The 20118-nt window shown below is 41.7% G+C and overlaps 1 protein-coding gene across 1 annotated transcript in view; it reads right to left on the bottom strand.

The window, feature by feature from the left end:
• Nucleotides 1–20118, bottom strand: part of IARS2 (isoleucyl-tRNA synthetase 2, mitochondrial) — a 381953-nt gene that overhangs the window by 85868 nt on the left and 275967 nt on the right. Inside the window, exons 16-18 of the mRNA XM_069233870.1 lie at nt 17145–17247; nt 5093–5218; nt 4631–4762 (exon numbers count right to left, since the gene is read on the bottom strand). Coding sequence (XP_069089971.1) covers nt 4631–4762; nt 5093–5218; nt 17145–17247 — 361 coding nt within the window. The remainder of the gene's footprint in view (nt 1–4630; nt 4763–5092; nt 5219–17144; nt 17248–20118) is intronic.

Here is a 20118-nt window from a genome sequence, read left to right on the forward strand (position 1 = left end):
ATCTACCCTGTTAGGCTCTAGAGAAAATATTTTCTCCTGGGAATCAGAAGGGAACTTCAGATGGGCACAGTAGCAACACTTTCCCACTCCCAGTCCATGCCAGCCTAACTGCAGCATGAGAGCTATTCATTCAAGTTCTCACAGGAGATATTGGCCAGGAGGAAAGAGACTAAAGGTATTTGCTGGTCACTGTTGGCACACGTGGAGCCTTTTGATGTCGCCCGGCTGCTGTAGAGGACTGCATTTCAAAATATCAACAAAAAATCTATTGTGTCCTAAATATCAAGAACAATATTGTAAAGGTACTTTGATATAAATAAGTATAGATTTAAAAATGTGCTAACCTACATATACTTATATTCATAATATTTTGTTCTCTATAATAGGGCCCTGATATTTTGGCCCCCCTATGTTTTTTCCTCGGTATTCAGATGGAAAACCCTTAAGACTGCAAACCGCACCCAGTCAAGTCTGTTCTACTTAGTAATACATTTATTGGATTTTGTTTGATACATGTTTTAAGAAAATTATATCCCTCTGGTTTCCTTCAGGCACTCTGCTTGAGTTTCCTTCTCCCTACAGAGTCTGGACAGGTGTAATACTAGAGAACTCCAATAACCTACCCGTGTTAAAAAGCTAAGGAAAAGTTAAACCATTCCTTGGACCAGACACCATTACCTAAATTGGAATGTGTTTCCTTCAACATACCATACAGAGAGCTTACTGATCTACGTTGTGTGTTCCTCAATAAAAGATTTACACACAAAATATAGCAAGTGTGGTCTCAGAATGAGACATCTGTGTAATTTATTGACTGGAGAATTGGATATACATATATATATGTAGGATGCATCCTTAAAGCAGGGATGTGTTTTTTGGGCCCACATTGTTGCAAAACAAATCTCTTGTAAAGCGTAATACGCTTAATGATATAATATCACAATTGGCATGTACATGCAATAATTTAAAAGCGGTCTAATAGATTATGTCTAACAAGCATATCCCTTCTGCACAAACCCACAGGTGGGTGTATGATGAAGTGGTGCAAAGATCTCAATCTTACAAATTGGCCCAGAGGATGGAAGAACATGCTCATTTACCACACAAACATTTTAGCTGTAGAAAATGCAGCTGACAGGAAGTTATGTTAACTAAACACACTGTGGAGTTAAGTGTATTGACTTCGGAACAATGACAGGCGGATTCCAACCCATTACCTCCAGTCGTCTGTAGAAGTGACTTAATTGAGCTATCTATTGCATAAAGGAAAACTACATTGAAATGTAACTTAATATGTGTCACATGCCAGCTACATACTAGCAGGATAGGGAGGGGTGATTTTGCCTTTTTATATGCGTAGAAGCTGATCTCTAGAGCTTCAGAGCTGATGTGCTACCTTGTTTCTCGATGGAGGGGAGCGGTCATAGGAGGAATGGACTGAAGCCAAAAAAATCCTCTCTCTATTTATTGCAGATCCTGGCAGTCTGCCCATTCTGCCAAGCTGGCCAAATGGCAGGGCATAGATCACAGCCGCAATAAAGTACAGATGACTGAGCGAGATAGTTACACTAGTCAAGTGCTACCAGCACACCCTCCTCACTACCCTTTCAGAATCTTGTAAAAGGCAATGCAACATGTTAGTGGAGCGACCAGTCATTGCAGAGTTTCCAGATCCATTTTGTGATACTAAGCCTGAGATCAGAGAAGAGTGGGAGAGAAAGAAAGAAGACAGTGAGGAGGGGAAAGAAGCAGAAGGCAAAGCAAAGGCGAGGGGAAGCAAGACAGAGAAAGAAACATGAGTGATCCGGAGTATACCTGAAGGAGGGCAAGTGTGAGGAATCGTGCAGTAGGAAGTTCTAGAAAACCAACTGTAAGACAGGAGGAGGAGCCGGATATTTGTAGAGTGCATAACAAACATCTTAGTATAAGTAAATAACTGTGTGATTGACTCATACGGTCACAAGGTATATACCTGTACCTATACTACGAATGCTGAAAGCAGCAAGGGTAGTGTAAGCACCCAATACAAGATGAAAGAGCTGCACTCTGGAGGGGCAAGTGGCTTTGTGGATGGACTAGCAGAAGGGTCCTAGAGTCGCTACAAGGGTATGGCACCTTGCAAAATCAGTACGTTCAAAGATGTGGGGCAAATGCAAAGACATGGATTGAACAATATCCACAAGTCAGGGGAGAAACTTACACCTGGCTAATCCAATCAGTCATGATACGAAGAAGACTGGACACTAGGGATTGGGTATGGTGAGAGGTGCTCCTAAGCAAGTGTTAATGGGACATCTGTGAGGCAAAGAGAAAATGGTGATATTGCTGGTGCCCACCATGTTTTCAAAAAGGAGGTGGAGGAGTAATTTGGAAAGACTCTTGTTTTATGCTGGACTCATAATGAGGTATTTATGGAACTGTTGGCTTGAAAAGACACAAAACGTCCAAAACACAGTGCGGTTAATTGGTAAATGAGGTCTTGTTGCAGGGCTGGAGTTGCATGATGAGGTGCTTGCCTCACTACAGCCTGGTGTAAAGGTTTTGAATTAGGCAGAAAAGGGGAGGGGTGAAATGGAGAAGAATAATCTATTTTACCCCAATATTGAGTGCCACTTAAAAAGAATGAGGTGTAGGTTAAAGAGTCAAATGGATAACTGGGGCTATTAAGGATGAGTATGTGTCACAGATGAAGATGTTGTGATAACGGGAGAGGCCGAAGTCAGGCAGTACAGTTAGGCCATCATGCTTGACTCTCACTCAGGAAGGCGTTCTTTTATCCCTTATCCTAATATATGTGCTACTTGACAAAAATGGGGGAGGGACAGTAGGATCACCCAATTGATATGCTTTTCTTTTTTTTTGTTTTAAAGATAAAAGAAACAGAAGGCATTTGGACCTTATGACTGGGAGTAGAAGAGACAGAGATAAGCTGAGAAGTATTAAGACCTGGAGAAAGGTCCCTAGACTTTGCTTAAAACATCTAGGATGGGGCACAGCCCAGAAAATAGAGGAGAGATGTTAGTTCAGAAACAAGTTCAGGGCACAGAGTGGAAATGCACTATAGCATTGGTCTGAACAGTTTACCCGTGATGCAGTAAGAGCAGCATACGTGGTGATGATAATGCAAAATATTCAGGAAGTTTCTGATCATGATTAGGACAGGCCGCAGCCATGTCTTCGAGAAATTCTGAGAGAAATATATCACATTCTTATTGCAAATGAAAACTTTGCTTGTAAGAAAATTTCGTAGAGTAATGTAGAACCAAGTGATGGTGTACATGTTTGATAATGTAACAGTGATCAAGGGCTGGAGAACACACTATACTCAACTAATAATGGAAGCTGAGAGTAAGGAAGCAAAATCTATGAAAGGCTGAGCTATAGAGTATACAGCCTTACCAATGCCTGGGAGATTCACAGGGAAATTAAACCTCAGTTGTTTTAAATTGCTTGTCATCTGCCTTGAAGGCATAAAAGAGGAAAGCTTCTACCATGCAACTGTGCAGCCCAATAATGAGACAGCGCAATATAGGACAGGGGAAAAGGCAGATGGGTCTTTCAAGTATAAAGCAGTGCAGATCTCATTAAGTAGCTTGTCTGTGACTCAGGAATGCACTGCACTCAAAGACGTTTGGTCTAGGTTGCTTAAGGCACTCTTGGAAATCTCTAGACATGTCTGGTTTGCAACCTACACATCACCATACAAAACCTGTCTAGCGGGCATTCTTTTTCTTTGCAGATTTTGCTGAAAGAAGAAGGGTACCTACTTCGAGCAATAGGTTGGATTTGAAATCTAGGTCAACCACCAGCCAACACATAGATGCCTTCTATGTGATGCTATCCCAGAAACAGTTGAAGATAGTTGTTTTCTGAAATACTTGACTGACCTCTACCCACAGAAGACAACCAATGAGGTGTTTAAGGTTGTCGACCAAATAAGAAAATTACTAAATAACATGCACTTGCATTTACTTCAGCAATATCATGTTCAATAAAGTGTACAGCAATTTGCTGACAATCCACAACAGTTCCAAGTGTTACTGCCTGGTTAAGGGACGTGACCGAATGGGAACTAACAGATTAGGAGATAGTAAGAGGTTAGTTTTGATGACAAAGCAGCTGAGGAAATTGCACAGCGATTGGAAATACAAATGCCGGAACTGGATGATTACAGTGGCAATGAAGGGTCTGAGAGCCCCTGAGGGCATTTGGGCTGTGCCTGTGGACAGGTGGTGTGCTCCTCGAAAAGAGTGATATGCACAAGGATTTGTTCCACAATGTAGAATCCATGTTAGCAGCGCACTGAGTTACACTCTGTCAAATATGTATGTCGGGAAAGAGGAGGTGCTAAAGATCCCATCAGCGATAAATAGATGTAATGACTGAACAGAAAAAAATAATGCTATGTACTTAGAAAACATATTCTATGGGACACCGTTATGGTTTGTTACCTTTGTTGGTTTATGGAAAGCAGCAAAATAAATATATTAAAAAAAGGTAATATATTTTGTCGTGTAGCTACTCAATTCAAAAATTGCGATGTTGAGGAATTGATTAGCAAAGAACATTACATGTTCATCGCAGTTATGTTAAATCTTTAAATACCTCCAGTATTTAATACTACTCTTACCTTGCTAGTATAATCTTGCAATACGTGTAGCATATATTGATCAAGAACATACATCTCTTTTGTGGGTAGAGAATCTGTCTCTGGATGGAAGTTGGCCAAATTCCCCAGCATGAAGCGCAGCGTATTTCGAAGCTAATAATGAAAAAAAGGCATTTAGTAAAGACATGAAATATGGAATATAATCAATATAAACACCATATGAATCTTTTTCAGTAATCAGATCATATCATTCAAGAATTTGCAAACAACAAAAACTCTAAAACAAAAAAATGTGTCCCTGCTGTATAGGGGTTGGTACAAGGAAAAGAAAATGTAAAAATAAATACCACACTGTGATTCAGTGGAAGTTATGAATTTCTCTTTAATGCAAAAGAGTAATGTAACAAAGTTACAACTCCAAGACCCATGAAACCAAGAAAAAAAAAATATTGAATATTTTCTATTTCATTTGTTTGATTTTACCTTGTTAATATCGTCTCTGGCGGAATTGAGCACAACTGGCCCAATGAAAACTTCAGTAAAGACGTTGGACTCTGCAACCCACCAGCGAAGAACATCAGCACCATACGGAGGTTCTTTAGTTTTGTCCTACAAAAGGGTAAACCCATATTCAAATAACCAGTTTTGAAGTTGTGTTAGAAAACGCAACTAAAATGTATTGAAATCATTTGTGTTGATATTTAACATGAGTTTACTTAAAGCACAAGTATGCATTAACACCTTCCAGGAATTATTCATATCAGATGGGGAAAAATTATGAAGAATAATTGTTTATTATAAGACTACAAAATCGTAATCCATGACATTTGAAGTTAATTTGCCGTCCACTCAGGACACCCAAACGTGAGGACTTTGAGTGAGTCTTGAGTTAGTCATGCACAATGAGTTATAAACAGATTTAAGCAACTGGCTCCTTTAATTACTACTTGAATGAAAGGTTTTCATGTTAGATTCCTGAAGAGATAATATGTGGAGTGCAGCAGATCAAAAAGCCAGCCATCATGTTAGATCTCAATTTGATGCCAAGGAACTTCTACAGGAATACTGTGTAAGGCTGTTTTCAGTGTTGTATGTTTTTAGAAAGATGCACCAGGAGTATAGTGATTCCTGCATTGAAGGCCTAACATGTCACATTTTGAAGAGATATCCATCAACAACCTCAAACGTTCTTGTGTATGGTATTGTGGCACAATGTACCTCACTCTCCAATCTTGGCTTGCCCATCTCCTGCAGTTCCACAGAGGTTCGAGAACAACAACAGAGGGGGAAAGCAGCAGAAGACACTACAGATTTGCCAAGAAGCAGTGCAGACAGGAGATGGACTGCTGAGCCGCTGGTGTTGACAGCCATCTATTTTGTCGTATGTGGTAGGTAGGGGCTGTGGTGTGTGAAGGAGGATGAGGAAGCAGACATACACAACTATATCAGGGACCAAGATTGGTCTTGCAGGAACAATCCATAGCGTTCCAATAGGAGGGTTTGGGTGGGCTGCCATGTTGTTTTTTTCCTGCATACTGTGACACAGAAGGGGGCGAGGCACTACTTTGAACCTTCTGCCTACAATCGAAACAATGAACAGACTCCCTTCCATAGGGAAAAACACTTTGCGAAACACTCACAATGAGAGGAAGGGCAGGGCTACACCACTCTTATGCCCCTGCATAAACCCCGTCAGTAAGAAAGTAGAAGGCAGGCTGTGAGGAGACATTCATGTGGCCAACAGACCAGACATGAATATAAACTCCCCCTCAAGCCAGGGGAACAGAATTGTTACACACAGCATAGAACATGAAAGAACGTACTAAAAATGCTGTTTCTTTAATTATACGTAAAGAGCATTTCAACCTACGCGTCTGCGTTCTAATTATTCCGACCACCAAGTCTCAAAAGTACAGTCCTTTTGCCAACTAGGATTTCATTTCCAGGTACTCACAAATCTGTTGGTATCTATTTGAAGATCATCAGTTTCCACATCAGACCACTACTTAAGCCTACTTTTTGGTAAATTAAGGGTAGAACATCAGCAGGCTATCGAGTCTGCTCTAACAAACTATTGGAAACATTTTTGTACACAATACATTGATGAGTCAGGGCACACAGCAAAATAATGAGCCACTCAGAACATGACAATAGTCAAAAGGAAAGAACATATACATATATGGCACTAAACAATATCGCACATAATATATAACTTGAAGGAATCATAGGAGAGTAGATTATTATATGCAGTTTATGTATGTGTAACAGAGGAGAACAGTGAAAGGGCCTGTAAGTATGCACTACTGGGCAGACAAAACATGCATCGCAGGATAACACAGCAGTGTGGCATGGTCAGATGTATATATAAAACAAAATAGCACAACTCCTAGGTGCGGGTGGGGGGAGGGGAGAACCCCCCCCCAATAATACCAGAAAGGAAGGTAGTACATGGGAAGTACTCTCATTCAAAAAAAAAAAAAAAAAAAAAAACCAGAAACAAGAAGGTGATTCAAAAATGGGGTTGGGTGACGGAAGATGATGACCATATTTTCAGAGTCACGGCTGCCCTCCCATTTAGTCACAAAGTCACTATTCTCCACAAAATTTAAAGAGGTTTGCAGAGCCACAAAAGTTAAAAAGGTGCATTTGGCGGGTTGGTGTGAGGCGGGCACCCTGTTTAAAAAACAAAAATCAAAACATTAGGTGGGGATTTTACTGTTGGAACTGCCTTGTTGACATCCTGTATGTTAGAATCCTGTAACTGGTTGTGAGTCTAGAAGTGTGTTGTGCATAGGTCTATGCAACATTACAGGAATTGGAAAACTCAGATATAAAGTCATTTTGATTGAGCCACCAGAGTCTGTTGACATTGTCTACAAAGAGGGACCAGCAGCCACATAATTAGAAAATAAGCATGATGCAGTAACAGGGATATTTTCCATGGCTAGCAACTACTGGAAACGTAATGGCTCAGACGATATGTATGTGGATGAGATTGGACTAAAGCAACCTCAAATAATACAATAAAATATCGAGCACTTCAGTGTTTAAAACAGGTGCCTGTAGCCTCTGCAAGCATCTGTATGTACTAGTAGGAGTAAATATATGTTCTGCACACAATTTACTTTTGTATGGAAAAAAAGGTCATAAAGCAACACAAAGAGGAAGAGGAACCCCTTTCCTTGGTTTTGCAGTTTAAATGCTGAGAATATGGACAATACATTTGAAAAAAATGAATGCAAGTGGCTCCTCCCACGCAGAATAGAAATAAAAAAACAGTGAGCAGTTTAGAAGATAATCCTTCATTCCCAGGTAAGATTACCAACTGTTGTTGAACGTCAACGTCCCTCAGTCTGAACATAAGCTAGTCTGTTGGGATGGTGGATTTTGCTGCAAGTTGTACCCACAATTTATTGACAGAATACAGTGAAGGAGAAACCAATTTGCGGAGCTTCTGCATTTGGAAGGCAGAAGCTCCCATTCTGCCTTTCTGCAACCCTGCAAATTGCAGCATGAAAGAAACACATGGCAAAGGCAATTGTCCGCTAGATACACAGGGTATATATGTAATAATTTAACATGTCATGAGCGATGTGATATGCGAGGTCATAAGCAGTGAATGGCATGGGCCTTGGTTATAGTTAGTTCAATAAACTATAACCAGTGTATGTCAGTGATATTTTTGTTTTAAAACATTAGTTTAATTCAACACCAAACTATATAGGGTGCCACTGGCCGATGCCCGCACTACCTCCCTGGTGCGGGTCACGACCAGTGGCCGACACCGGGGAGGGGGTTTGAAAAACACATACAGCTAGGCACTTTGCAAAAAACACGTCAGATTTCAATGTAAAAATGTGATGTGTCCATGTTGCCTTTCCTGTCGCGTGCATTAGGCTTACCCACGCAAGAGAGGTACCATTTTTATCGGGAGACTTGGGGGAACACAGAATAGCACAACAATGTGTTATTGCCCCGTCTTTCTCTGCATTTTTTTCTTCCAAATGTAAGACAGTGTGTAAAAAAGACGTCTATTTGAGAAATGGCCTGTAATTCACATGCTAGTATGGGCACCCCGGAATTCAGAGATTGGCAAATAACCACTGCTGCTCAATACCTTATCTTATGCCCATTTTGGAAATACAAAGGTTTTCTTGATACCTGTTTTTCACTCTTTATATTTCAGCAAATGAATTGCTGTATACCCGGTATAGAATGAAAACCCATTGCAAGGTGCAGCTCATTTATTGGCTCTGGGTACCTAGGGATCTTGATGAACCTACAAGCCATATATATCCCTGCAACCAGAACAGTACAACACATGTAACAGTATATTGCTTTAAAAAAATCTGACATTGCAGGAAAAAGTTACAGAGTAAAACGCTGAGAAAAATGGCTGTTTTTTTCAGCTCAATTTCAATATTTTTTTTTTCCAGCTGTTATTTTCTGTAAGGAAACCTTGTAGGATCTACACAAATGACGCCTTGCTGAATTCAGAATGTTGTCTACTTTTCGGAAATGCTTAGCGTTCCGGGATCCAGTATTGGTTTCACACCCATTCCTGTCACTAACTGGAAAGAGGCTGAAAGCACCAAAAATAGTAAAAATGGGGTATGTCCCAGTAAAATGCCAAAATTGTGTTGAAAAATTTGGTTTTCTGATTCAAGTCTGCCTGTTCCTGAAAGCTGGGAAGATGGTGGGTTTAGCACCACAAATCTTTTGTTGATGCCATTTTCAGGGAAAAAAACCACAAGCCTTCTTCGGCAGCCCTTTTTTCCCCATTTAAAATATATATATATATATTTTATGTGTATTTTAGCTAATTTCTTGGTCTCCTCCAAAGGAACCCAGAAACTCTGGGTACCTTTAGAATCCCTAGGATGTTGGAAAAAAAGGAAGCTAAGTTGGCGTGGATAGCTTATGTGGACAAAAAGTTATGAAGGCCTAAGCGCGAACTACCCCAAATAGCCGAAAAAGGGCTAAGCACTAGGGGGAAAAGGCCCAGCAGCTAAGAGGTTAATTGGTGTTTTTTTTCTTGTTTTGTTTTCTTAATGCAAAATAAGGCCTTAATACCATACATAACTATGGTATCACTTTAGCATCTGTTTTCAGCATTTTTTTCTGCGATTTTCTTGGGGTTTTTGATCATATTCAGCCAACTCCTGCACTGCCCAGTAAATACAAGGTTTTTGACTCTGGCCAGGCCCTGCACGCAAAACCCCCACTGCTCCTTAGGCTATGTGCACCCAACTCTGTCACAGACAGCCAACACAGGCTTCAGGTCTGGCTCTCCACCCAACCCCCGAATGTGTACAGCCTTTGCACAGTTGGGTCGCAAGCCCAGCTATACATATATATGAAGAAGGGCTAATGAAGAAGACCGTGATGGCTGAAACGCGTTTGTATGTGAAGAATTGAAAATTTGATATCTGACAAGGATTTGTTGGTCTGAATAAAAATGTCAGTTGTCTGGAGTGCCAGCATTTGAACATTGTTTGGTGGAATATGGAATGGGTCCTGTGCTAGGCGAGCGCAGGAAGAACAGCATGAGATTTTCAAGTTTTAATACACACACACACACACACGCGCACTCTCTCAGTGGTGGCCACGTTTTTCCATAAGAAATTTAAACACACACACGCGCACTCTCTCAGTGGTGGCCACGTTTTTCCATAAGAAATTGATTTTTTGGTTTGTCAATAACTTTGTCACTATTTAACATCTTCACAAAACTTTCCAAAAACTAGTAAGTATCACGGTGATCCTTCCAGTGGGGTCTGAGAAAAAGGGGGTCCCAAAATGCATTTTCCCCACACAATTTTCCACAGAAAAATTAGACACAGCTACAGCCAAGATATCTGAATGGAACTATACAAAAATTGCCAGAAAGTCTGGTTCTTGGAATATGGTGTAAATCCGTTCAGTACTTTGAGAACTAAATGCTCAAATGTATGTATGCATAGTGTTGGGGTTCCACTGCAGAGCCTCCGTGGTGTGATGTATAGTGAAGTTACTTGAGATAAGAATAACTGGTGAATATATATATATATATATGTATCTCCAACGTTAGCCTGAACACCACAAGATATTTCCCCAGCGATGAAAAGCAACAAGCCAGGACTCAGTGCAGAGTAACATGCTTTACTTAAACAAAAGAAAAGAGAAATCTAACGCGTTTCGGAGAACTGACTCCTTGTTCGCGGGGGAAATAGCTCGTGGTGTTCAGGCTAACGTTGGATGGATTTATGAGGGGTCGCCGTCCTGCCTGTGACTCACCGTAACAAGAGGCTGGAGTGAAGGCGATGACTGTGGCAGGATATATATGGAAAATGTCACTTACCCAGTGTACATCTGTTCGTGGCATGAGTCGCTGCAGATTCACATGCTGTGCACAGTCCGCCGTCTGGTGTTGGGCTCGGAGTGTTACAAGTTGTTTTTCTTCTAAGAAGTCTTTTCGAGTCACGAGACCGAGGGACTCCTCCCCTTTCGGTTCCATTGCGCATGGGCGTCGACTCCATCTTAGATTGTTTTCCCAGCAGAGGGTGAGGTAGGAGTTGTGTATGTTAGTCATAGTGCCCATGCAATGGAATGAATACGTATGTACATAATAAAGGTTAAAGTAATATATTTACAAATGTACAATTGTTTAAGATCTACTTCTAAACGGCTACAGGCTGCCGGGGAGGCGGGTGGGCGCATGTGAATCTGCAGCGACTCATGCCACGAACAGATGTACACTGGGTAAGTGACATTTTCCGTTCGATGGCATGTGTAGCTGCAGATACACATGCTGTGCATAGACTAGTAAGCAGTTATCTCCCCAAAAGCGGTGGTTCAGCCTGTAGGAGTTGAAGTAGTTTGAAATAATGTTTTTAGTACAGCCTGACCTACTGTGGCTTGTTGTGCAGTTAACACATCTACACAGTAGTGCTTGGTAAATGTATGAGGCGTAGACCATGTTGCTGCCTTACATATTTCGTTCATTGGAATATTTCCTAGAAAGGCCATGGTAGCCCCTTTCTTTCTGGTTGAGTGTGCCTTTGGTGTAATAGGCAGCTCTCTTTTTGCTTTAAGATAGCAGGCTTGAATACACTTAACTATCCATCTGGCAAAGCCTTGTTTTGAAATTGGATTTCCTGTATGAGGTTTTTGAAAGGCAATAAATAGTTGTTTTGTCTTCCTAATTTGTTTTGTTCTGTCAATGTAGTACATTAGTGCTCTCTTGATGTCTAATGTATGTAGTGCTCTTTCAGCTACCGAATCTGGCTGTGGGAAGAACACTGGTAATTCTACTGTTTGATTTAAGTGGAACGGTGAGATAACCTTTGGTAAGAATTTTGGATTTGTTCTTAGAACTACCTTATTTTTGTGTATTTGAATAAATGGTTCTTGTATGGTAAATGCTTGAATCTCACTCACTCTTCTTAGAGATGTGATGGCAATGAGAAATGCAACTTTCCACGTTAAGTATTGCATTTCACAAGAATGCATGGGTTCGAAAGGTGGACCCATGAGCCTTGTTAAGACAATGTTGAGGTTCCATGAAGGAACAGGTGGTGTCCTTGGTGGTATAATTCTCTTTAGGCCTTCCATAAACGCTTTAATGACAGGTATTCTAAATAGGGAAGTTGAATGAGTAATCTGCAGGTAAGCAGATATTGCGGTGAGATGTATCTTTATGGAAGAGAAAGCTAGATTTGATTTTTGCAAATGTAGTAAATATCCTACTACATCTTTTGGAGATGCGTGCAATGGTTGAATTTGATTATTATGGCAGTAACAAACAAATCTTTTCCATTTATTTGCATAGCAGTGTCTAGTGGAAGGTTTTCTAGCTTGTTTTATGACCTCCATACACTCTTGTGTGAGGTCTAAGTGTCCAAATTCTAGGATTTCAGGAGCCAAATTGCTAGATTCAGCGATGCTGGGTTTGGATGCCTGATCTGTTGTTTGTGTTGTGTTAACAGATCTGGTCTGTTGGGTAGCTTGACATGAGGTACTACTGACAGGTCTAGTAGTGTTGTATACCAAGGTTGTCTTGCCCATGTTGGTGCTATTAGTATGAGTTTGAGTTTGTTTTGACTCAATATGTTTACTAGATATGGAAGGAGAGGGAGAGGGGGAAAAGCGTACGCAAATATCCCTGACCAATTCATCCATAGAGCATTGCCTTGGGATTGATGGTGTGGGAACCTGGATGCGAAGTTTTGGCATTTTGCGTTTTCTTTTGTTGCAAATAGATCTATTTGAGGTGTTCCCCAAATTTGAAAGTAAGTGTTCAGTATTTGGGGGTGAATTTCCCATTCGTGGACTTGTTGGTGATCCCGAGAGAGATTTTCTGCTAGCTGGTTCTGGATCCCTGGAATAAATTGTGCTATTAGGCGAATGTGGTTGTGAATTGCCCAATGACATATTTTTTGTGTTAGGAGACACAACTGTGTCGAGTGTGTCCCCCCCTGTTTGTTTAAATAATACATTGTTGTCATGTTGTCTGTTTTGACAAGAATGTATTTGTGGGTTATCATGGGTTGAAATGCTTTCAACGCTAGAAATACTGCTAACAGTTCTAAGTGATTTATGTGAAACTTCCTTTGATCAATGTCCCATTGTCCTTGGATGCTGTGTTGATTGAGGTGTGCTCCCCACCCTGTCATGGAAGCATCCGTTGTTATGACGTATTGTGGCACTGGGTCTTGGAAAGGCCGCCCTTTGTTTAAATTTGTACTGTTCCACCATAGAAGCGAGATGTATGTTTGGCGGTCTATCAACACCAGATCTAGAAGTTGACCCTGTGCATGTGACCATTGTGATGCTAGGCATTGTTGTAAGGGCCGCATGTGCAATCTTGCGTTTGGGACAATGGCTATGCATGAAGACATCATGCCTAGGAGTTTTAATACCATTTTTGCTTGTATCTTTTGTGTTGGATACATGGCCTGTATCACCTTGTGAAATGTTTGAACCCTTTGTGGACTTGGAGTGGCTATCCCTTCTGTTGTGTTGATTGTCGCTCCTAAGTATTGCTGTGTTTGACACGGCAAAAGGTGTGACTTTGCATAGTTGATGGAGAAACCCAGCTTGTGAAGGGTCTGTATAACATACTGTGTGTGACGTGAACACCGTGTTAGCGTGTTGGTCTTGATTAACCAGTCGTCTAGGTAAGGGAACACGTGTATCTGCTGCCTTCTGATATGTGCAGCTACTACTGCCAGGCATTTTGTAAAGACTCTTGGCGCAGTTGTTATTCCGAATGGCAACACTTTGAATTGGTAATGTATTCCTTTGAATACGAACCTTAGGTATTTCCTGTGGGAAGGATGTATTGGTATGTGGAAATACGCATCCTTTAGGTCTAATGTTGTCATGTAGTCTTGCTGTTTGAGCAGTGGGATTACGTCTTGTAATGTGACCATGTGAAAGTGGTCTGATTTGATGTAGGTATTTAGTGTTCTGAGATCTAGTATTGGTCTCAGAGTTTTGTCCTTCTTTGGTATTAGAAAATACAGTGAGTAAACTCCTGTGTTTTTCTGTAGGCTTGGTACTAATTCTATTGCGTCCTTTTGTAGTAATGCTTGAACTTCTAGTCCTAGAAGATCTATATGCTGTTTTGACATATTGTGTGTTTTCGGTGGGACGTTTGGAGGGAATGTGTGAAATTCTGTGCAATAGCCATGTTGGATAATTGCTAAGACCCAAGTGTCTGTTGTTATTTCTTCCCAAGATTCGTAGAATTGGCTTAGTCTTCCCCCCACTGGTGTTGTGTGATGGGGTTGTGTGACTTGTGAGTCACTGTTTATTTTGAGGGGTTTTGGGACCTTGAAATTTTCCCCGACTTCTTGGGAATTGGCCTCCTCTATATTGTCCCCGAAAACCTCCCCTTTGATATTGACCCTGGTAGGTAGGTGGTCTTGTCTGTGAAGTGTTGGTTTCTGTGGGTTGACCCCGAAACCCTCCCCTAAAAGGTGTCTTCCGAAATGTGCCTCTGCTCTGCGGGGAGTAGAGTGCGCCCATGGCTTTGGTTGTATCGGTGTCCTTCTTTAGTTTTTCAATGGCAGTGTCTACCTCCTCCGGCCCAAACAATTGCTGTTCATTAAACGGCATATTGAGCACAGCATGTTGTATTTCGGGTTTGAACCCAGAAGTGCGCAGGCAAGCGTGCCTCCGTATTGTGACTGCAGTGTTTATTGTCCTTGCAGCTGTATCGGCTGCATCCATGGAAGACCGTATCTGATTGTTCGAGATACTTTGTCCCTCTTCCACCACTTGTTGCGCTCTTTTTTGGAACTCCTTGGGAAGGTGTTCGATGAGATGTTGCATTTCATCCCAATGAGCCCTGTCGTATCTTGCCAAGAGCGCTTGCGAGTTGGCGATACGCCACTGATTTGCTGCAACTCTTTTTCCTGCTGCATCAAATTTGCGGCTCTCCTTGTCTGGATGTGGTGCGTCGCCTGATGTATGAGAGTTGGCTCTTTTACGAGCTGCCCCCACAACTACTGAGTCCGGTGTTAGTTGTGTTGTAATAAATATTGGGTCTGTGGGAGGTGCCTTATATTTTTTCTCCACCCTTGGAGTTATGGCTCTGCCTTTAACTGGCTCCTGAAATATTTGTTTTGAGTGCCTTAGCATTCCTGGGAGCATGGGAAGGCTTTGATACTGGCTATGGGTGGAGGACAGGGTGTTAAAGAGAAAGTCATCCTCAATCGGTTCCGAATGTAGTGAGACATTGTGGAATTCGGCTGCCCTTGCGACCACCTGTGCATATGATGTACTGTCCTCAGGTGGTGACGGTTTAGTTGGATATGAGTCTGGACTATTGTCAGACACTGGGGCGTCGTAGAGGTCCCATGCATCGGGATCATCCTGGCTCATTGTGGTATGAGCTGGTGAGTGCGTTAGTGGTGGAGTTTGCGCCGGTGATGCATGTGCTGATTGTGGTGGAGAAGGTGGTGGTGTTACTTTCTTTACCACCTTTACTTGTGGTTGCTTGTCCCCTTGTTGGAAAACAAGTTTCCTTTTCATCTTGATTGGGGGAAGAGTGGTTATCTTCCCTGTGTCTTCCTGGATGTGAAGCCTCCTTTGAGTGTAGTCAGTTTCTACAGTTTGAAGCTCTTGACCAAATCTATGCAATTGGGTGTTTAGTCCTTGTTCCTCTGTATAGGAACTAATTTTCGGTTCCGAGGCTTTTTTCGGTACCGAAACCGTTTCGGTAGGCTTTTTAGGCTCCGAAGAAGATTTCTTTGATTTCAGCGTGGTATCTCGGTGCCGAACATCTTCGGTGCCGCTGTCTCTGCGCCGAATTGTCTCGGAGCCGGTGTCTCGGCTCCGAGGTTGCTGTGTGGCGGTATCACGACCGGAGTCGGATGACTTCGACACCAGCATGCCCTTTTTCGGTGCCTTGGCTCGGTCACCTAGTTTTTGGGTTAAGCCATGGCCTGTTGGCAGTGGCGTCCCCTGGGCTTTTGTGGACTTTTCGTGAGTCCTAATTTTCAACGTCTTACTCACGGTTGTTATGTCTTCGGCGTCGGATTCCCCCGAATCCGACTCGTGGATGGAGAACGCTTCCTCTTCGTCCTCGAACCGATGTTGTCCTGTCGGCGTGGACGCCATTTGCAAACTTCTGGCTCTTCGGTCTCTGAGCGTCTTCCTCGACCGAAACGCTCGACAGGCTTCACACGTATCCTCCTTGTGCTCCGGGGACAGGCACAAGTTACAGACCAGATGCTGATCCGTATACGGGGTCCGTTCCATCAGTCTTGAAGTCGCACGCGGTCGGGCCGACCAGGCCCCGACGGGGGATCGAAATTACCCCGAAGGGCCACCGGAGCTCTTCAAGATTCGGTGTCGATTTGTTCTAACTAACCCGATACCGAACGAAACAATACCGATGATTTTTTCTGAGATTCAACTATCTTTCCGACCCGAAACACGGAGAGAAAAGGAACACGTCCGAACCCGATGGCGGAAAAAAACAATCTAAGATGGAGTCGACGCCCATGCGCAATGGAACCGAAAGGGGAGGAGTCCCTCGGTCTCGTGACTCGAAAAGACTTCTTCGAAGAAAAACAACTTGTAACACTCTGAGCCCAACACCAGACGGCGGACTGTGCACAGCATGTGTATCTGCAGCTACACATGCCATCGAACATATATATATATATATATATATATATATATATATATATATATATATATATATATATTTGTTTATTATTATTCTTTTTTCCAAAGGTCAAGGTTAACGCCAGCATGAATAAAACACAAGAAGTTAGGGTGAAAAAAATTACAATTGGATCGCAACCTTCTTGATGCGAGTCCATCCAGCATATTGGTATGCTAATCTTTAGAATCAATGTAGGGGGTCATTTAATTAGTTGTGAGCACCATGAACATGATTATGGACAACATTTGATCTGTGTTTGTATTCTGAATATTTTAATACGTTTTAACCTAAAGCATAACCGATATGAAAATGTATTATGAGACTTTAGTGGTTTACATGCAAGATTTATTCTCATAAAAATAGTGTATGACTCACCTGCCCTCCATTTATCACCACATCGGGATCAACCACATTGCCAACAGATTTGGACATTTTCTCTCCTTTTTCGCTCAGGGTAAATCCATGTACAACCACAGTTCTGCAGGGAACAAACACAAGCTGGCATAAGAGTTCATAGTGCACAAGCACTGCTTTTCCCATCTAAGGCAAGTTCTTACTGAGTTTGCAAAAATAATGTTTTCAATTTGCTTAGGAATTACCACATTTAGGTCTAAATCACTCTACAATGCGCACTTTCTTTCTTTAGTTAAGAATCACTAAACTCATGAGTGTTCCAAAGAGAAATTGTGCCCATAAATGTCTCTAGCTTTGATTCAGATGTAATACAACTGTTTAATGGGTGCATCGGCAAGGTGAGGACAGGATTTCGTGGTTTGCAGTTTATCATGCTGACTTTGCTCCAGTACAGAAGTACTCGAAAGCTGATGCAGTGAAATGATTCCTTCCACCAGTGGGTGTGGAGCAGGCTTCTCAACAGGCAAGATGCTCTTTCCTCAAATGAATACTATTCATGGAGTATCCCACAAGGTGGGTGTATGAAGAACGTGACAGTGTTTAGCAGAGGACAGAGCTGTATTCAGTATTTGCACTGCACGTGTGGCACCGAGGGTTACGGAAAGAGCCAAACAGTAATCACATCTACAATCCATCCAAGTTACCAATTCACTTCAATTTCAAATAAATCAGGACAGGCGTTATAATGCAACCTATTCTGTGGGTACAAGTTTGGAATGTGGTCAATGCACAGTACAATGCCACAAGTGAGAGATTGGAGCCATATTCCTCTGACGCGCAGCACACATAACTAGCTGCGAGTGCCACATGTGACAGCTTTTCATCAATGTCTCAAGCAACAAACAGCACACAATCAGTTATGAAATGCTGTGCATGAGATGAAAAAGAAAATTACACTTTTAATACACAACATTTTCTCTTGCATTATAACCATGCACCAGCGAACGTATTTTCTAGTGGAACACAACGGACACAATACATCTGGAGCATAACAACCTGAAAGAAAAGAAGATTTTTTTAAAACACTGACATGCATGGGATTGTCTTGTCTGTAGGGGCATATGTCCTTAAAAGAAATCGCCATGGACGATAATCTCAGGTACGTCAGAATGGATCCAGAAGATTTTGAGCAGTACCCCTGCACACCTGTAGATGACGTCGAACAGCTAGCTCTGCATCAGGCATAGACGTTGTTTGCGCCGGATGTGATGTGCGTGGTGCCTATATAGGTGCCACCCACGGTGCGGACATCAGTTTCTTATCACAACTATTTCCACACCAGAAGCACAGAGCTAAGTCAGATCGACTAGTGTGCAGATCCTAACGACTTATAAGCACCTTTTGAGGTCAGAAAATCTAACTTGCAGAACAGGGAGGATTTGGGGTGTGCGTAGGTCAATAGGGAATCTGTGGCTACATACAGTCTCTAAAAAAACAAAAGTACACAGTTCCAGCCAATAGACTAGTACAAATGTAAACAGTAAGTAATAAAGTCTATGAGTCTACTCTTATTGGAACAAGAGCCCTCACTCACCAAATGGTGACATGCTTCATCATCAGGGTTTTGCTCCTCGTCAGGCCGGCACTGCAATGCCTGACGGGCCCCTCGTGGGGGCTCTTTGCCGGAGATCTTTTGAGTGTAAAGAATGCTGGTAGCTGAGTGCTAGTATGTGGGATTGGTATATGGGTATGTGAAAATAAAAATGGCTAGAGGTCTGGAAATATAGTACTTAATCAACCCAGACCCCTGTCATGATTAAAAACAGAGTGTGGGTAAGGATTAGAAGTAATGTCTAGTCCACCCTTAGAAACAAAAAAACTGAACTAACTGTACTTCTATCATCGGGGTCAACATGTTTCTCGCAAAAAATGTCTGTTAAGATCAGTGCGATTCGTCAGGACCCAAAAACGTACCTAATCCACATGTTATAACCCAATACGGGATTTCTTCGTACCACAAAAACCGACAAAGAGCAAAAAAACAGACTCAAAATACAAATATAACCATGTGCACAGTGAGCTCATTCCGGTGAGAAACCCTAATTTGCAGTGTATCACACAGTGAAATATAAATCAAACGACTCCTCTCAGTTCTGAGGATGAATCCTTACCCTCCTTGTATTAAAGGATGGGCCCCATCGGGATAGCGATAAGCATCAGTGGTCCAGGCTTGTATAGTCAACTAAGTATAGATATAGATGACATGTCATACATAACAAGTATAAATATCTCAAGGATTATATATCCATTCAAACTATTCAGGACAAACTTAAATCATGGCTCAAACACGTCCAATAACAGAAGGTCAGAACAGAAGGTCCTAAGTATGAGGATATAGGTAATCACCATAACTATGTGGAATATTGTTAGTCAATTCAAATTGTCAAAATAATCTTAAATCACGAGTCAAACATGTTCAAAAAATGTGTATAGTGTAGACAATCGCCAGTCCAATAATGTACACCAATAGTATTAATAATAAGGACACAGGGTCATAGTAGTGTCCAATGTTTAATGACAGCCCCCACCAAGGATCAAGAAGGGGCAAAGAAAGTGGTCTGCAATATAGATAGTTACTCTTCTGCTCCTTAAAGAAAGGTAACATAGGACTTACCCCGCTCGTGTGGCCGCTGGGTGGATAACCTTGGACTGGCGATTGTCTACACTATACACATTTTTTGGACATGTTTGACTCGTGATTTAAGATTATTTTGACAATTTGAATTGACTAACAATATTCTACATAGTTATGGTGATTACCTATATCCTCATACTTAGGACTTTCTGTTATTGGACATGTTTGAGCCATGATTTAAGTTTGTCCTGAATAGTTTGAATGGATTTATAATCCTTGAGATATTTATACTTGTTATGTATGACATGTCATCTATATCTATACTTAGTTGACTATACAAGCCTGGACCACTGATGCTTA

Source organism: Pleurodeles waltl, chromosome 5, assembly GCF_031143425.1.
Source record: "Pleurodeles waltl isolate 20211129_DDA chromosome 5, aPleWal1.hap1.20221129, whole genome shotgun sequence".
Lineage (NCBI taxonomy): Eukaryota > Metazoa > Chordata > Amphibia > Caudata > Salamandridae > Pleurodeles > Pleurodeles waltl.